Raw genomic sequence first — 19,848 nt, forward strand, 5'->3', positions numbered from 1 at the left:
AGCCAAGGTTGAGAACCACAACTTTAGATCTTTGTTGATACAACCTTAAGGGTTTAAGCCAGAGCCCACCATCTACAAAGCAAGATGATAAAATGGAAGAGGAAAGGACATCTAAGCAAAACCGAAATTCTGTTAGAAAAGTGAGAAAACATAGGTGACGGCATGCAACTAAGCAGATAAGCTATGGAAACTCAGGGCAGGTAATGCCTTCTTATAAATATGGTTTCCTTGTCTGTAAATAATAATAACAATGACTATTGCTATAATAATCCCTATTATAGGATTATAACAGCTATTAAAAGGATTTCATATATATAATCCTAGCATTCAGCAGGTGTTTAACCTGAGATATTCTGCTCTCCTTAAACCCCAAATGTGGCATTTATGCTTCTAATTGTCAGTATGAGCCCCATATTCCGTAGGCCAGATCACCAAGTCATAGTATTTTGACCTCAACAAGCAAGAGCTCAGAAGAAATCTTTGAAAGCAACCCTCCAGTGGTTATGCTTAGCAAAACCAGTCAACGGAGTGAGACACTTGTGCTGGAAGTCAGGAAGCCTACTGAGACAACCGGCAAGTCATTTAATACCTCTGGGTCTGAATTCCTTAAGTTCTACGAGATCAAATCAAAACAGCAAAAGACTACACACTCAACTTCTATTATCTTACCAACTGAAAAAAATTGAGTTTTACTGTCTTGTGGCTTTTAGCAACTGACCACAAAAAAACGTTATATGAAACACAGAACCTGAGAAATGAAAACTGTGTTCATTCTACTCACTAAGTAGACCCACATAAGAATTGTTTACATGAGTTGTTAGGAGAGGTGTTTTATATCCCACCTCCTTTCTGATAATGAGAGGTTAAAGAGATAACCACGTCATCCTTTTTGTTTCGGCTCTAAAAAAGATAACCATCTGGGGCGCCTGGGTGGCTCAGTGGATTGAGCCGCTGCCTTCGGCTCAGGTCGTGATCTCAGGGTCCTGGGATCAAGCCCCGCGTCGGGCTCTCTGCTCGGCGGGGAGCCTGCTTCCTCCTCTCTCTCTGCCTGCCTCTCTGCCTACCTGTGATCTCTGTCTGTCAAATAAATAAATAAAAATCTTTAAAAAAAAAAATAACCATCCTGGCCAAATGATGTAGAAATCCACGTACAGATTTTTCTATTACAATGGAAATTTCTTCCATTACATTTCTTCTGGTCCAGATTTTTTTTTTTTTTTTTTTTTTTACTGATTCTAGTTTTAGTACTGATGTACCTGTCTGGAGCTGCATCAAGGGTCAGGGACATTTCCCTCATAGGAAGAAATCAAGAGGAGCAGCAGCGAGGAGCACAAGGTAGCAGGAACTAAACACAGTACGGCTGAGACGGCTATACCGCAGGGCACTAAAGACTGGCGGACAAATGGATCTTGATTTGGTACTACTCGGTGGGGGGACATGGTTGAAGCAGGACACTGGGAAATGGGCTCTCACTGAGGAAAAGAGAGTGAACTGGAGAACCAAAAGTCGAAAATGGAGGCAGGAGAGTGCGCCTTAGGATGCAATAATAACCCAGATGTAAGACACTCACAGCCTAATGGCTGCCTTAGCTATGAAGGGCACACTGGGGAGAACAGGTCTCTCCTCAACTTAATTTAATGAAGTTAAGAGATTTCACTCACACAAATATGTTGTGCCTCATCAAGATAGGAGTTGTAAAATAAGAGCTTTTTTTTAAACTTCTCTGACTTCTCAATCCCTCAAACCTCTGCTTGGTCTCCTAAGTTTACAAATGAGAAGGATAGTGTCACTTGGAATATATAATTGTCTTTTTCCCATACATGAACTTTACAGGTAAATATTTATACCTCACCAGCATTGAACTGTACACGAAGTAACATAAGGAAATTATAAGGGCCTACTTAGCCAGAGGGAGCCATTTTGTGTTTATGCAGTGAACTCAGATTGACCCTGCCCCTCCCAGAGGAACTTACTTGCAAAGCCCAGATACAAGGGTGGGTCAGGCCAGGTGGAGACATCCAATCAGTGGGGCTTGCATATATCTACTAGGGTAAATTGAAATTCAATTGGCCACCCGTGTGTGACCTAGCAGTTTTCTCTGTGTGGCAGACCTAGCATGACTATGCAGTTTTCTCTGTGTATTGCAATCTCATTGGCCACTTGTGTATAGCCAGGCTCAACCACCTCTATAAAAGTTAGTCTGTGAGGTTGGGAGGGGTCACCTCTTTGTAAGAGACGGCCCCGACCAGTCGGTTTGATTCTCGATGCTTGGAGCAAAATAAAGCTTTGCTTGACCTTTGCTTTGTATCAGTCTTGCTCCCTTGATTACAGTCCCTAACAGAAATAAATTGTTAAACTGTCATAGAAGATCAAATATAAGTATTTTCAAGGTTCATGGAAATAGAAAAAATAGAAGGTAAATGTTCCTATTTATTTCCTTTTCTATGCCTTTGATTCCATTATCTATCTCATAGAGTAATATGGCTTAAATAAGAAAGTTAAATAGTTGAAATAAAATAGCACAGTGCCCACAGATGATAAGTGTGCACAAGTGCTAGCTTATTGCTGACCAATGTTACATACATACAGGTTTGCTATAAAACTGCCCTTTTAGGGGCGCCTGGGTGGCTCAGTGGGTTAATAAAGCCTCTGCCTTCGGCTCAGGTCACCATCCCAAGGTCCTGGGATCGAGCCCCACATCGGGCTCTCTGCTCGGCGGGGAGCCTGCTTCCTCCTCTCTCTCTCCCTGCCTCTCTGCCTGCTTGTGATCTCTGTCTGTCAAGTAAATAAATAAAATCTTAAAAAAAAAAAAAATTGCCCTTCTAAAATTGTGAGCTATGACAGGATCTGGAAATCCTCTGAATTATATGTGATGTTTAAAAAATACAAAGTAACAATTCTACAGGTAATGTAATCGCTCCTTTGCACAATTTCATCAAATTATTGAAGACTTTTATAATGGATCCTTCTGAAATATCAGCCCAGCCTCTCTCCTCTGTCACTTCCTCTGGCAGCTTCTAATGCATCGTCTTACCCTCCTCCCTAGCTTCTGCCAGGGAGTGAACCAAGCAACCTTGGGGCATGAAGAGATGACTCCCTCCTAGCTCATAGACTGCTAATGCTAATGGTCTAAGAACTATCCTCGTTTCTTCCTTTCCTAGGCCTTGACTGATAAACCTCTACTGGAAGTATGCACAATTCTCTTTCTTGTTTTAGCAGGATTATGTTATAAGTAACTGACTCATATTTTCAAAGACAACTTTGCTAAAAATTTGTTACCTTTGGTATACTCTGTATACAGCAAGTCAGTGATGCTATTATTCTTCCCACCAATAAAACAATATGATGATGACAGTTTCAGTCTTCCAGTACTGTTCTAATAATAATCAGTACCACTATATAAAAGTGCATATTTAGAATCTCATGATTTGTGCTTGGAGAATTTTGCTTTTGACTATCATGTTAAACATATCATCACACTTCTAAAATTTACATTTTACACAAGTGTACAATTTCACTACAGTTTATGAACCAACGAAAAATATAACCATTCTCATGCCTTAACAAAAAAAAAAAAGTTGACTCCAAGTATAGGAATGGCATAGCAAGAGGCATTGTTCCATTTTATTTACAATAGTAAGATATTGGAAAAAACAGGTTTAAAAAAAATCAGAAAACCATAATTTAAGCCATAAAACAAAATTATGAGCAACCATTAAAAATATGTTGCAAATGTATTTAATGACATGAAAAGATCTAACCACATAGTCATCATCTACCTGTTATCCCAGTGTCTTCTTAGAGAAACTTAACAGTTTTCTCTCTTCGATCTCCTATATCTCTTTATCCATCCTCACTCAGCTTAACCTTGCTTCCTATTTTATTGCCAAAACTCAATCAGAAAAGACTTCTGCAATTTAGTACCATAATACTGACCTACCAGCCAGCATCTCTGCCATATATGCTTCTCTCTTGTTCCACCGGCTGGAATATCTTGGTGAAGACTAATTCCCTCACTCGTACACTAGATTCTGTCCACTCCGCACCATCCATTAAAGAAGATGCACAACATCATACAGACACAAGAGGGCGCTTTAAATGAGGACTCTTGTAAACCACTCCAAATCAACAGTCTTGAACGGGCATAGGCATAAGTATTCTTCATCTATACAAAACTACAGAAAAAAAAAAAAACACAACAAAACACATCAGCCAGTGAAAATTACCAACTTATCCACCCCTACTCCCTTCCCCACAAAAATCCATGCAGCAGCAGTAAACTGTAACACAAAAATCCAAACTGAATTAAATATCCTGACTTAAAATTCAAAAACTAAGACAAAAACTGAACAAAAAAAATGCAAGTAATGAAACAAGAGTTGACTGATTTCAGAAGTGATACAAAAAAGAGATCACATCAACAATGTAAACGATATTACAAGACAGGAGAGATTTTAATGTTAACTTAGTAAGATTTATTGGATAAAAGTGGAAAAAGAACAAAAGGATAAAAAGGAAATGAAGAAAGTAAAATGTATAAAAGAGCAAAACAAGAAAATGCATCATAGTGGGAAAACACACAAATGTAATGTAACATAATTTACATAGCAACTATATTATAAAATGACAGAAATGAACCCAAACGTTCAGTCATTTCAATAAATGTGAATGGGCTTTAATTCACTTATCAAAAGAAGTAAAGGATTTTACGTTTGGCTCATAGAACAAAACCCAGCTACATTATATACTCCACACGAGAAAAGCTAAAACTTATTCAGAAAAGCTAAAAAATAAAGTGGTGAGCAAACACATACTAAAAGCAAACACAACCAAATTTCCAGTTACAATATAAATCTGAAACCACAAGAAGTAAATTTTTTTTAAAGGTGGTATTCTATTATCCTATTATTATTATTTTTTAAAGATTTTATTTATTTATTTGACAGAGATCACAAGTAGGCAGAGAGGCAGGCAGAGAGAGAGAGGAGAAAGCAGGCTCCCTGACGGGCAGAGAGCCCCATGAGGGGCTCAATCCCAGGACCCTGGGATCATGACCTGAGCCAGACGCAGAGGCTTTAACCCACTGAGCCACCCAGGTGCCCCAAGAAGGAAATTTTTGTACTGTTACATTAAAACTCAATAATCTATATTGTAGGTTGGATGGATTATTTAACCCATGCATAATTCTGAAACACCATGCATTATTTATTTGGAAATATTAGCTTACTAATTTATGCATACCTTTCAAATGTTTCATTATACATTATTTAAAACACCACATTTTAAAATATCACCAGTCTTTTATTACCAACCAATCTGACAAAAAGTATAGGAAAGCTATCAAGCTCAGAGAGACAGATCAAATGTTCCAAATTATAATTTTTGCTCAAAGCCAGATTTTTATCATTGATAACGAATACTTTTAGTTACTCTCCTTGAAGTAATGGGGTCATTTCATTCATTTGTGAAAAAGTACCTGCTGAACATCTACATCTGAAAAAAAAAAGTTTGCCCCTTAGTTGTTCTTTTGAGTATTCGTGAAAAAATACAGCTAATTCAGCTTGCAATTAAGATAAAAGCACACAAATGTTTTTCCTTGAGAACACCACTGAGTAGGTAGAAATACTTTATACATCTTTCCATTTCATTATACATAACATTGACAAGACAAACCAAGAATTGAAGTTTAACATTAATAATTTTTACTGTTTCATCAAGGACATTCTTAAATGAAACTAGCACCACATATAGATGGTTTCAGAGGGAAATTCTATTCAACTTTCAGAAACTAGACAGTCCCACTGCACATAAACACTTCTAGTGGAAATGCCTCCATTGTTTCCCCATTAAGTATGGCGCTTACTTTCTTATTAAGGTATAATATATTTTATCATGTAAAAAAACATTTATCTATATATCTATAATCTACATGTAGAATCTATGATCTATAAGTAGGAAACCTTAAAGCTTCCACAAAAATACTTTTTGTTAGAACTAATAAATGAGAGGCGCCTGGGTAGCTCAGTGGGTAAAAGCCTCTGCTTTTGGCTCAGGTCATGATCCCAGGGTCCTGGGATCGAGTCCCACATCGAGCTCTCTGCTCAGCAGGGAGCCTGCTTCCTCCTCTCTCTCTGCCCACTTGTGATCTTTGTCTGTCAAATAAATAAAATCTTAAAAAAAAAAAAAAGGACTAATAAATGAATTCAACAAACCAGTAGGATATAAAGTCAACACAGAAGAATCAGTTCCATTTCTATACACAAATTACACACAATCGGAAAAGGAAGTCAAGAAGACAATTCCATTCACTATACCTTGAAGAGAATAAAATTCTTAGGAAATTTAACCAAGATGGTGAAAGGCTTGTACAATGAAAACTACAAAACATTTCTGAAGATAAAAACATAAATAAATGCAAAGGCACCCCAATGTTCATGAATCAGAAAGACTTAATATAGTTGTTAATAGTGCCCAAAGTGATCTATGGCGTCAGTGCATTCACTATAAAAATCTTAACATTTTTGGCAGAAACAAAAATCCACCCTAAAATTCATATGGAATCTCAATAGGCCTAAAGAGCCAAAAATAATCTTAAAAAAGAACAAAGTTGAGGTTCACACTTCTAAATTTCAAAACTGACTATAAATCTACAATAATCAAATAATATGGTATTGGCATAAAGACAAACATATATAAAACCAATGGAATAGAATACAGAGCTCAGAAATAAACCTTCCCACACACGGTCAAATAATTTTTGACAAAGGTGCCAAAGTCATTCAATGGGGAAATGACAGTCTTTTCAACAACTGGGGCTGGCAAAACTGGATATCTAAATGCAAAAGAATGAAGTTGTAACCCTTCCCAAACTCAAAATGAATTAAAGACTTAAAAAGTTTTCTCTCTTCGATCTCCTATATCTCTTCATCCATTAACTCAAAATGAATTAAAGACTTAAACTAAGAGCTAGTAACTATAAAACTCTTAGGAAAAAGAGACAGGATAAAAGTTTGACAACATTGGATTCAGCAGTGATTTCCTGAATATGAGACCAGAGGCAGAAACAGAACAAGAAAAAAAAAAAAGACAAACTGGATTTCATGAAAATTTTAAAATCTTATACATCAAAGAACACTATCAACAGAGTGAAAAGGCAGCCTACGAAATGGGAGAAAATATTTGCAAGTTGTATTATCATAAGTGATTAAAATCCAGAATATTTAGAGAACTCCCTAAAACAACAAAAACCCTATTCAAAATTGTTCAAAGGACTTGAACAGTCTTTGAATTTCTCCAAAGATGATATACAAGTGGCCAATAAGCACATGAAAAGATGCTCAACATCATTAATCATTAGGAAAATGCAAACTGTACCTACAATGAGATGCCTACCACCTCATACCCATTAGGATGGCTACTATCAAATGAAAAAAGAAAAAGAAAGTAACAAGTGTTGGTGAGAATGTGGGGAAATTGGAATCCTGTGCTCTTGTGGTGGGAATGTAAATGGTACAGCTACTACAGAAACAATATGGTGGTTCCTCAAAAAAATTAAGAACAGAATTATCACATGGCCCAACAATTCCACTTCTGCATATATACCTAAAATTGAAAGGAGAGTTTCAAAAAGGTATCTGTACATCATGTTCGTAACAGCATTATTCACAACAGTTAAAACATAGAAGCACTCCAAGTAACCATCAACAGAAGAATGGTCAAGCAAAATGTGGAGATACATTTTAAATATGGAATATTACTCAGTATGGAATCTGAGTAATAGGAATAATATATTACTGAACGATGGAATATTACTCAGCCTGAAAAAGGATGGACATCCTGACACATGCTGCATTAATGAACCTTGAAGATACTATGTTAAGTGAAATAAGCCAGTTACAAAAAGACAAATACTCTAGGATTCCACTTATATGAGGTATCTGGCGTCATCAAAATCAGAGACATAAAGGAGAATGGTGGTTGTCAAGGGCTTGGGGGAGGGAGGGAATGGGTAGTTACTGTTTAATAGGTTCAGAATTTCAGTTTTGCAAGATGAAAAGGTTCTGAAGACTGGATGCAAACAGTGTGAATATACTTAACATAACTGAGGTGTACACTTAAAATGAGTGCATTACATATAATGTATACTTCAACACAGCTGTTCTTAAATCTTGTACTACAAGGCCTAGTCAACAAGACAAGAAAAATAAAAATAAATAAGAACCGCAGAAGGAATAAAAATCATTATATGCAGATGTATGTCTACAAAAAAATCCAGAAAACCTTACTCAGATTATCAACTTTAAAAGAGAAATTAGCGAAGTTTTTGGTTCAAATCAGAAAAATCAAGTTTAAAAATATGAATGAGATGGGATGCCTGGGTGGCTCAGTCAGTTAGGCCACTGCCTTCAGCTCAGGTCATGATCCCAGGGTCCTGGGATCGAGTCCCGTATCGGGCTCCTTGCTTGGCAGGGAGCCTGCTTCCCTCTCCACCTCTGCCTGCCACTCTGCCTGCTTGTGCACACACTACCTCCAACAAATAAATAAATAAATATTTTTAAAAATATGAATGAGAGTAACGTCCAAAATTATAAAGTACTTAAAAAAAATTTACAAGAATGTGTAGGCCCACTGGGGACAATGATAACTTTATCAAAAAAACACTTAAAAAGACTATAGACAACATATTCATGGACTGAAGAACTCACTCCAAAAAGCTGTCAAATGTTTCCAAACTAATGCATACAGCTAAACAAATTCCAATTAAAAGAACCCCAAACCGGTTTTGTTTTGCTTTGCTGGGGAGGAGGGGTTTGGCAAACTGACTCTAAAATCTACATAGGAGGGCGCCTGGGTGGCTCAGTGGGTTAAGCCTCTGCCTTCGCCTTTGGCTCAGGTCATGATCTCAGGGTCCTGGGATCAAGTCCCACATCCGGCTCTCTGCTCAGCAGGGAGCCTGCTTCCCCCTCTCTCTCTGCCTGCCTCTGCCTACTTGTGATCTCTCTCTCTGTGTCAAATAAATAAATAAAATCTTAAAATCTACATAGGACCAAATGAAACACAAAGCAAGCAGAAGGGAAGAAATAAGAAAAATTGAGTGGAAATCAATTAAAAAAAAAGAGAGAATAATCAATAGACCAAGTTGGTTCTTTGAAAGATCAACAAAACATTTAGTTACAATGACCAAGAAAAAAAAAGAGTAGACTCAAAAGTACCAAAACGAGATATGAAAGAGGGGACATCACTATCATATAGAACTCAAAACTGTTGGCACAGAAATCTCTTCTTGATACAAAAATCTTGATACAGAAATCAAAAGAGTTATAAAACAGTACTATTGGACAAACTTATGCCAACAAAGTAGACAACTTAGATGAAATGGCAAAATTAATAGGAAAATACAAGTTACCAAAACAGAATTCAAGGAAAAAAACTTGAATAAGCCTATAAAAAGGAAAGAAATTGAATCAGTATGTAAAATCTTCTGTTGAAGAAAAGCTCAGGCTCAGGTGTCCTCAGTGGTGAATGCTACCACATATTTAAAGAAGAAATAATACCAATCCTTCAAAAACTTTTCCCGAAAATAAAGGAAGAAGGAACATTTGTCAATTCACTTAAGGAAACCAGTATTACCCTGATACCAAAGCTAGAAAAAGATACAATAAGAAAAGAAAGCTATATATGAATAGAATAAAAATATTTCACAAAATATTAGCAAACCAAATCCAAAAATATTCAAAACAGGTTATATACCATGGCCAAGTGGGACTTATCTCAAGAATGCAACACTCGGGGGCGCCTGGGTGGCTCAGTGGGTTAAGCCGCTGCCTTCGGCTCAGGTCATGATCTCAGGGTCCTGGGATCGAGTCCCGAATCGGGCTCTCTGCTTGGCGGTGAGCCTGCTTCCCTCTCTCGCTCTCTCTCTGTCTGCCTCTCTATCTACTTGTGGTCTCTCTCTGTCAAGTAAATAAATTTTTTAAAAAAAATCTTAAAAAAAAAAAAAAAAAAAAGAATGCAACACTCGTTTGGGGCACCTGAGTGGCTCAGTGGGTTAAGGCCTCTGCCTTCAGCTCAGGTCATGATCCCAGGGTCTTGGGATCGAGCCCCGCATCCGGCTCTCTGCTCAGCAGGGAGCCTGCTTCCTCCTCTCTCTGCCTGCCTCTCTGTCTCCTTGTGATCCCTGTCTGTCAAATAAATAAATAAAATCTTAAAAAAAAAAAAAAAAGAATGCAACACTGGTTTAACATCTGAATATGTCATAATAATGTAGTGTATCATATTAATAGGATTAAAGGGAAAAATGATACGAGCATCTCAGCAGATAGAGAAAATGCATTTGACAAAATCCAACATCCACCCTCGATAAAAACTCTTGATAAAGTATGAATAGAAGGGAACTTTCCCTTCAAAGCATATCTTTGAAAAATCTACAGCTGAAATCATACATAGTGGTGAAGGACTGAACGCTTTTTCCCCAACATCAGGAAAAAGTCAATGATGTCTGCTGTCCCTTCTACTTAACATTACATGGGAGGTTTGAGGCAGTGAAATCACTCAAGAAATAAGTCATCCGGATTAGAAAGAAGAAGTAAAACTGTCTTTATTCTCAGATAATATGTAGAAATTCCTAAGGAGGGCGCCTGGGTGGCTCAGTGGGTTAAGCCGCTGCCTTAGGCTCAGGTCATATCTCAGGGTCCTGGGATTGAGTCCCGCATCGGGTTCTCTACTCGGCAGCAAGCCTGCTTCCCTCTCTCTCCCTCTGCCTGCCTCTCTGTCTACTTGTGACCTCTCTCTGTCAAATGAATAAATAAAATCTTTAAAAAAATATTTAAAAAAAGAAAGAAATTCCTAAGGAACACACATATACACACACACACAAAACTATAGAGCTAATAAATGAGTTCATAAAAGACTCAGGAAAAAAGATGAAAATGCAAAAATAAGTTATATTTCTTTATACTAGGAATATATGATCCAAAAATTAAGTTTAAAAAACATTCCATTCATCAACAGCATCAAAGAGGAAAAAAATGTGTGTAAGTAAATTTAACAAAATAAGTGTAAATAACACACTTGTATGCTGAAAACTACAAAACTGAGAGAAATTAAAGATCTAAATAAAGTGAGATACATTCCATATTCATAGAACACGGCCATTCTCCACAGGTCAATGCAAACTGTCAAAATTCCAACATAGGTGTTTTGCAGAAATTTACAAGCTGATCCTAAAATTTATATGAAAAAGCAAAAGACACCAAATAGTCAAAACAATCTTTGAAAAGGTGAATAAAACTGGACAGTTTATATTTTCCTATTTTAAAGCTTAGTATAAAGCTACAGTAATCACAAGACACTATCACAAGACAGTGTGATAGCGTACAAGGATAACCATACAAAGCAAGAGAACACAACTGAAAGTCTAGAAAGAAATTCTTCTATTTATAGACAATTGATTTCTGACAAAGGTGCCAAGGTAACTCAGTGGATAAAGGGCAGTCTTTTTTAATATAGTGCCGGGACAACTGGATGTCTATATGCAAAAAGAAAAATTTAGATCCTAGCTCATACTTTTCCCAAGAATTAACCCAAAAGAATCATATTAATATCAACATTAACATATAATGTATTATTTGTTTCAGGGCTAGAGGTCTGTGATTCATTAGTCTTACACAACACATAGCACTCACCACAACACATACCCTCCCCAATGACACTTTTAAAAACACAGGCACAAATTAGGACAAAAAGACAAAGCCATATATAGGGACAAAATACTTCTAAATCATATATGTGATAATGGACTTGTATCCAGCAAAGAAATCTTACAACTCAATAGTAAGATGATGATCCAATTACAGAATAGGTAAAGATCTGAACTGACCAAAGGCACATGAAATGATGCTTAACACCATTAATCATTTGAAAAATGCAAATTACAGCTATAGTGAGATACCACTTCACCCCTTTTAGAAAAGCTATAATCAAAACAACTGAATAACGACTGTGGGTGAGGATGTGGAGAAACTAAAATCTTCTTATTTTGCTGTCTAGAATGCAAAATGAATGATACAACCACTTTGGAAAACAATTCTTAAGAATTCTTAAGAAAATTCTTAAGAAACAGTTCTTAAGAATTTAAACATATAATTACCATAGTATCCATAAATCCCTAACCATACAATGGTATAATGAGGCAATTATTTAAAAAAAAGTGAACAGGGCGCCTGGGTGGCTCAGCAGGTTAAGCCTCTGCCTTCAGCTCGGGTCATGGTCTCAGGGTCCTGGGATTGAGCCCCACATCGGGCTCTCTGCTCGGCAGGGAGCCTGCTTCCCACTCTCTGCCTGCCTCTCTGCCTACTTGTGATCTGCCAAATAAATAAATAAAATCTTAAAAAAAAGTGATCTATGATAAGGCATGAATGAATCTCAAAAATATTATACTACACAAAGAGCCAGAAGCAGAAGACCACATATTGAAATTTATATGAAAGGCCCAAAAAAGGCAAATCTAGAGACAGAAAGGAGATCAGTGGTTGCCTATGACTGGAGGTGAGATCAGAGAGTGAATGAAAATAGGTACAAGGGATCTTTTTGTGGATGTCAAAAACATCCTAAAATTGGATATGGTGATGTCACACAACTTTGTAAATTTACCAAGAAGTATTAAGTTTTAGGCTGAAAGCAGGTGAAAACTATATTAAAGTAAAAGGGCCCAAAATAGGGGCACCCGGGTGGCTCAGTTGGTTGAGCATCTGAGTTCAACTCAGGTCATGATCCTGGAGTCCTGGGATTGAGCCCTGTGTCAAGCTCCCCACTCAGCAGAGAGTCTACTTGTCTCCCTCCCTCTTCCTCTGCGTCTCCCCCAATCTGTGCTCTGTCTCTCTCTCTCAAATAAATAAACAAAATGTTACCAAAGAATTTTTTAAAATAAGGGCCCAAAATATCCAAGGCATTTTTGAAGAACAGCATTAGATAAACTATCAAACTGGTAAAATCCAGGAAAGCTCCAGTAACTAAGACAGAGTATTTGAGAGCGAGAGAAATGAAGCAGAAAAGATAGCCCAGAAACTAATCTTTGTTTGGAGGAAACTTTATATATAGCACATGGGGCAGGTATTACAGACCGGTGGGGAAAAGGCAGTCTTTTCAGTGGAATGGTGCAGGGAGGCTGCTTGTCAGTATAAGGAAAGGGAAAAATAGGCCCCTACCATATACCATTCAAAAAAAAAATCAATTAGTTTTCATTCTTTTCTCCCTGTAGCCACAACCACCCTCTTTTTTCATGTAACTTAGCAGCTCCTCCCACGTGGAAAGTCTAAGTAGAGTGTACTTCTCTACTTCTTGACTTTGGGCTTGGCTGTGTCACTTACTCAGGCCAATGGGTTATGAGTAAACTTGATGCAAACAGCCCTGAGCTTCGGCCACCACCATGAGAAGAACACATCCCAGCTAGCCTAGTGGGCATAGCAGGAGACTGAGACGAACGTGGAGCAGAACCATCCCAGTCAACCTGCTTAATGAAGCAGAGCCAACCCAGCCAAAGCCAGGCTAGATCAGCCTATTTCCAGCCAATGCAGATGTATGGAAAAAGAAATGTTTATTTTTATATGCTACTGAGAGGCTTCTGGTTGTTAACACCATTATGGTAGCAACTGTTAGCTGATACATTTTCCAAAGGAGTAAAAAAGAAATATAAAAACCAAACTCCAAAACTTAAAAAGATTGCCAAAGGAAGTAATTCTGCTCATTGAGCCTCCTCAGAAAAACTGAAAAGACAATTGCACAAAATGGGAGAAGACCTGCCACACATGTCCCATGAAGAATTAACATCAGGAATATATAAAATCAATTTATAAAGTACAATCAGCCCAACTGAGACACAGGCAAAAACACAACAGGAATTCCACCAAAAATGAAACTCAAAAGCTAGTAAGCTTAAGAAAAGATGCTAAATTTCATGAAAATAAGCTATGTGACATCACTTTTATGTCCAATAAACTGAAGTCTTGACAATAAAAGTATCAGAAGTATAGAGCCACGGGAGTTCTTTTACGCAGTTGGTGGGAGTATAAACTGTTCTAACTATTTTAGAAAAGACTGGTATTATCTTAAATTTTACATTTTCCTTGGTTTATATCCAGGATAACGTACACACACCTACATCAAAAGGCATACATATAATTATTTTTAACAATTTAACAATTTAAAAAATTGAAAATAACCTAAGTGTCCATCAGTAGTTGAACAACCAAATAAATTTTAACATATTCATAGAATGAAATGCTATATGAAAGTATAAATTAATGAATAAGAGCTATGTGTATCCACATGTATGAATCTAGAAACATAATGTTGAAGGGCACCTAGATGGTTCAGCTGGTTCTGCGTCTGACTCTTGATTTCACCTCAGGTCATGATCTCAGGGTCATGAGATCAAGCCCTGCACCTGGCTCCAAGTTGGGCATGGAGCCTGCTTGAGATTCCTTCTCCCTCTTCCTCTGTCCCTCTCCCCTGCTCCCTTGCTTGCCCTCCCTCTCTCTCTTTCCACCCCGCACCAAAAAAGAAGTGTAATGGTGAGTGAAAATAGCAAGTCACATAAATATACAAATGAGTACATAGGATATTTATTGTTTAAATAAAATCCAAGCTATTTAAATAAAATCCAAAAACAAACAAAACCAAATACACTATTTCACAGATCACACACACTTGGTAAATCTACAAAGAAACAAAAGAGGAGGATAAAACTACAAAAGATAGTGACAAACCAAGAGAGGGAAGTAGGCCCAAGGACATGAACATACCACCATGCACAGGTAGCAAATATTTTATAATTTGTTAGCAGGGGAAGATAAAGAAAAAGATTTCTATTTTAGAAAATGGAAAAGTCCTATGTTTCCAAGCCAATTTCTAGATGTTTCACAGAATAAAAAGGAAATGTGCTAAAAGCTAATTTTACCTTTTTTATGCCTTTTATTTTCATGATGACTTCTTTTCAGTATCCAAAACCTAATATGAAAAAAAAAATCACACAATCATTTTTATGCATCAATGTCTAATTCAGGTACATCATAATGCTCTTAGAAATGTCTAGTAAGTCCAATACTATTTATCCTAGTAATCATCTAATGTTTACAATGAGGCCTGAAAGACAACTTTTATATCTATCTTTTTTTCATATATATTTCATACTAACAACAAAATATTTGGTATGACTTTTAATTCCAGCGTAAGCCTTCATTTTTACAACCTAAAAATATCCAAAAATAAGTACATTTGACTTTCTAATATTTGTATATACTCAAGAGAACTTTCTGCCACAAGATGGTATGGCTTGGTTCTAGGAGAATCTTTTATTTTCCCCTGTATTTCAATTTAATTTTGAAGACACTAATTCCAATTAACATATAGGAAATGAAAGAATATAAATGACTTATTTTTCAACTATCTTTCCTCACTGAAAGAGGCTTTTTTGTTTGTTTAAAGATTTTATTTATTTATTTGACAGAGAGAGATAACAAGTAGGCAGAAAGGCAGGTAGAGAGAGAGGGGGTAGGGAAGCAGGCTCCCTGCTGAGCAGAGAGCCCAACAAGGGAATCAATACCAGGAACCTGAGATCATGACCTGAGCCAAAGGCAGAGGCTTAACCCATTGAGCCACCCAGGTGCCCTGAAAGAGTATTTGAAGAAAAAAAAATTTTTTTAACGATTTTATGTATATGAGTGAGAGACAGAGAGAGAGAACACGAGAGGTGGGCAAAGAAAGATGTGGCAGGCTCCCACGCTGAGCAGAGAGCCCAATTCCAGGACTGTGGGATCACGGCAAGCTGAAGGCAGATGCCTAACCGACTGAGCCACCCGGGCGCCTGGTGAAGAAAACTTTTGAAATAACTACTTGAGTATGTGTAACTCTAAAAATATTTACCATCCAGTGATTCTTTGCTTTCCTTCTAAGATTATAACAGGAGTACTAGTTTTCCTACTTACTTTGTTTTCCTTTGGTTAGCTTGGCTACTAAGGTTGCCAACTACATTGAAGGTTTTAAGAACATTCAATTTATACTTATTGCTTGTATAAGTATAAACTGGAATGTTCTCACCATCAGTAAGTATAAATTTTCCTTTAAGCTACAAAAATATGTATATAAATATTAACTTTCTAAATGGAATTAAATTCTAAGACTGTCAGTCCTAATACACCCCAAATGGTAACCTTAAAGAAGAGTGTGTTTTCAAAATTCTTAGTTCAAAGTCAGTCTTTAGTTCAAACATACTCTTTAAAAAAGAAAAACAAAAATTAAAATTGTACTTACTTTGGCCAACAATTCTTGTGTTTCAGGAGTCAGTGGAGAATGTGAAAACTTGCAATATTCACCCTGATAACACTTTGTTCCTGTGTGGTAAAACTTGCAAGGATATTCATGTAATCCAAATGTTAAGGAAGAGAACATGTTTAATCCAATTAAAATATTTTGTTATTAATTTACTGACTTTACTTGCCCTCTGCAAAGGTCTTTCCTAACAGTAGAAACACTAAAATGTCTATTTAAAATATGAGACAGTAGATTACTAACTGAATTACATGAAACATCTAATTTTAGAATAACTATATAAATTAAGTTTAATGGCTATCACAGGATACTTTTCCTTCATATCCATTTTCACGATAAACTACCGGCATATTTCACTAATTTAAGAAAAGGAATGTATTTCAAATACTTTAAGAAATGTGATTATTTTTAAAGCATTCTTTTGGGGTGGGGAAATTAAAGTCAGTAACAATGATAGGCTTTACAAATCTGAATCCTTCAGATATAAGCTTGTTTAAAATAGGATCAATTAAACAACTTCAATATTATTTTCTAGGGAAAAAATGCTCAAGTTAGAATTGAGATTCCTTCTATTGAATGACTGAAGGAAAACAACTTTTGCGGTGCCCAAATGTGTTATTACCCTAAAGTGTTTATGTTCCATGTTTTTACAACATGTCTGTACCTTTTGCACTGACGAGTTAGGATTATTTTCCAAACTAAGGGACAATTAACCTCTATTTGGTATAGAATATATAGAAAATAAGTACTCCCAAATTATGTAATTCCTCCTCCACCTTTTTTTTAAGTAGTTTAGATGAGGGCACCTAGCAGGCTCAATCATAGAGCATGCAACCCTTGATTGCAGAGTTGTAAATTTGAGTCCCAAATTGGATGCAGAGATTACTTAAAAATAAAATCATTAAAGAAACAAAAACAACACAGTAACTTACATGAATATAAATATAATTAGTTAATGTCACAGCAGGAATTCTGACAGTCTTTCTGCGGGCTGAATAAGTCTCATGAACCTGCTGTTATATTATACCCAGGTGAATGATCTTGGTTTGAGAGAATTGCTAAAGAATCCATCTTTTCTTTCTTTGGAGCAAAAAAAAAATCTACACAACTAACCACTCTGATACTGAGTTGGGCTTGGATAACATAATTTTATCATAGCTAAAACATGGGTTTCATTGGAAATTACATTTATTTAAAATGTTCATGTAAATATTTAGAAAAAGTAGTTATTATATTTTGTGATAAAGGATATTATGCAAATATAGGCAGTTTTCACCTCTGGTACAATATCCTTGTACATAAAATTTACACATTTCCTTTTTCTTCTCTATCTCTGCATCATGATCAAATTTACACTGGTCTCCCTGGGCCAAAATGGAACAAGGAAAAGCCATTAACATTCTCAAAGTTAAGTCATTCAATTCCTACTAAGCTTAAGATAAGCAAATGATTCCAGAAAGTCTCAGAAACGCTAAAGTATAAAACTTTTTTTTTTACTACAGTCTAATTCTTAAGGAGCTATCTTATAACCACACCACACTTACCTGCTTAAAATCTTAAGACCTAAACATTTTTAACCCAAAGCATTTTTTAAAAAGTATCTTTCTAAAACATAGAGGAATATTTCAATAAAGTATCCTAGTTGAACTTTCCAGAACGAAACAGTTATAAAAATATACAGGTATGCTTTTAGACTACCCAAAGGAAATGGAAGTTGGCTTTAGTACATTTTTGTTACACTTCACATTTTAGTATATTTTTGCTTACGTAGTTTTTATACCTTAATACATTTCCTTTCAAGAAAATATTTACAAATTTGTTTCCCCTTGCGTTCCACTGTATGTTGGTTGATGAATCCTTGACTCATTCTCACACGTGGCTGCTTCTCCTTAGGTTTATCATCCTTTGAAAACAAAAACAAATAACTAAATGTGAGAAATAGAAATTTAAATATTTTATTCCATTGCACAAAATCATTTTAACCACCTTTAAAACATTACAAAGTGATCTTCTAAATTGGCCTTTATTTGAAAGATTTGAACTTTCACACATCAGTTGAAAAATAAATATTCTGCCAATTATAACAGCATTCCAGCACTGAATATTAGTGTGTGTGCAATTTGAATATTTTATTATACTTTGCCCTTATTTTTTTAAATTTTTTAAGATTTTATTTATTTATTTGACAGAGAGAGAGAGAGAGAGATCACAAGTAGGCAGAGAGGCAGGCAGAGAGAAAGGGGGAAGCAGGCTCCCTCCTGAGCAGAGAACCTGATATGGGGCTCAATCCCAGGACCCTGAGACCATGACCTAAGCCAAAGGCAGAGGCTTAACCCCACTGAGCTACCCAGGTGCCTCGCCCTTATTTTAAAAAATCAGATTAAAAAAAGGGCGCCTGGGTGGCTCAGTTGGTTAAGTGACTGCCTTCAGCTCAGGTCATGATCCTGGAGTCCCAGGATCGAGTCCTGCACTGGGCTCCCTGCTCAGCAGGGAGTCTGCTTCTCCCCCTAACCCTCTCTCTTTCTCTCTCTCATTCTCTCAAATAAATAAATAAAATCTTTTTTCAAAATCAGATAAAAAAATTTAATGAAGTCTAGGAAAAAGGCTCTTAACAATGGAGACAAAACTGGAAACTGTAAGGTGAACCAAGAGCAGCGTGCTCTTTAATTCCAAAGAGATGATCACTGAGTGAGAGGAGGGAATAATAACCAGCTCAAATTAACAAACATTACTAAAAATAAAACCTCAAAGATAGCAAAAGAGATATAAAAACAAAAGGTGACTTTTATATAAAAACAAAAGGGGAATTTCATAATACATTCTAGCTTTTCAGAAATATAAACTATTTTTAGTGTGTTAACTTGTGTGTAGTTTATAGCTCTTGCAATACCAAATTTCTGAATAGTTTTACAAATTTAGTATGTGCAAAGAAGGGACCTAACTACATTTATGTGATCTGCTTTGTAACAAAGTCAGATTTCCACTTAACACCATCAAAATTGTGTCTAATAAAGATGGGTCACTGTAAATCCTTGGTTTTATCTGACTATTATGTTATTAAATGTTATGTTATTATATGTTAATATATTATATGTAATATATTATATGTTAACATAATAACATAATAACATATATGTTATTATGTTATGTATGTTATTAAATTCTAACATACATGTTTATAATCCATTCTTCACATAGGAAAGCTGTCCACTGAATGATCATTTGAGTCAATGTAAAGCAGAAGAATCACAGGGAATATTGATGGGGTCAGGAAATAAAGTTCCAGCTGTGGCCTGGCCCTGTGTGACTCGGAGGGTTACCTGAACCCCCAGGGCTTCAGATTCCTCATTTGTAAAATATGGAAGCAAGGCAAGATTTTTACATAAATATGTTTTTCTATTATATTTGAGCTAATATTTTACCACCCCTAACTCTTGTCTTCTGGACGAAGCCTAAGAAAAAAGGTTAGTTTAGAAGCCCTCAGAAAAGCAGAGTCCTTATTGTCCTATCCTGCATACATCT

General features: G+C 36.2%; 1 protein-coding gene across 1 annotated transcript in view; it reads right to left on the reverse strand.

The window, feature by feature from the left end:
- Nucleotides 1-2,212: 2,212 nt before the first annotated feature.
- ZC3H8 (zinc finger CCCH-type containing 8) overlaps nucleotides 2,213-19,848 on the reverse strand; it is a 33,242-nt gene continuing 15,606 nt past the window's right edge. The window contains exons 5-9 of the mRNA XM_045980030.1: nucleotides 18,107-18,229; nucleotides 17,579-17,690; nucleotides 16,309-16,418; nucleotides 14,957-15,006; nucleotides 2,213-4,175 (exon numbers count right to left, since the gene is read on the reverse strand). Of these exons, the coding sequence (XP_045835986.1) occupies nucleotides 14,977-15,006; nucleotides 16,309-16,418; nucleotides 17,579-17,690; nucleotides 18,107-18,229 (375 nt within the window). The 3' untranslated portion in view covers nucleotides 2,213-4,175; nucleotides 14,957-14,976. The remainder of the gene's footprint in view (nucleotides 4,176-14,956; nucleotides 15,007-16,308; nucleotides 16,419-17,578; nucleotides 17,691-18,106; nucleotides 18,230-19,848) is intronic.

The sequence above is a fragment of the Meles meles genome, chromosome 15, assembly GCF_922984935.1.
Source record: "Meles meles chromosome 15, mMelMel3.1 paternal haplotype, whole genome shotgun sequence".
In the NCBI taxonomy this organism is placed as follows: domain Eukaryota; kingdom Metazoa; phylum Chordata; class Mammalia; order Carnivora; family Mustelidae; genus Meles; species Meles meles.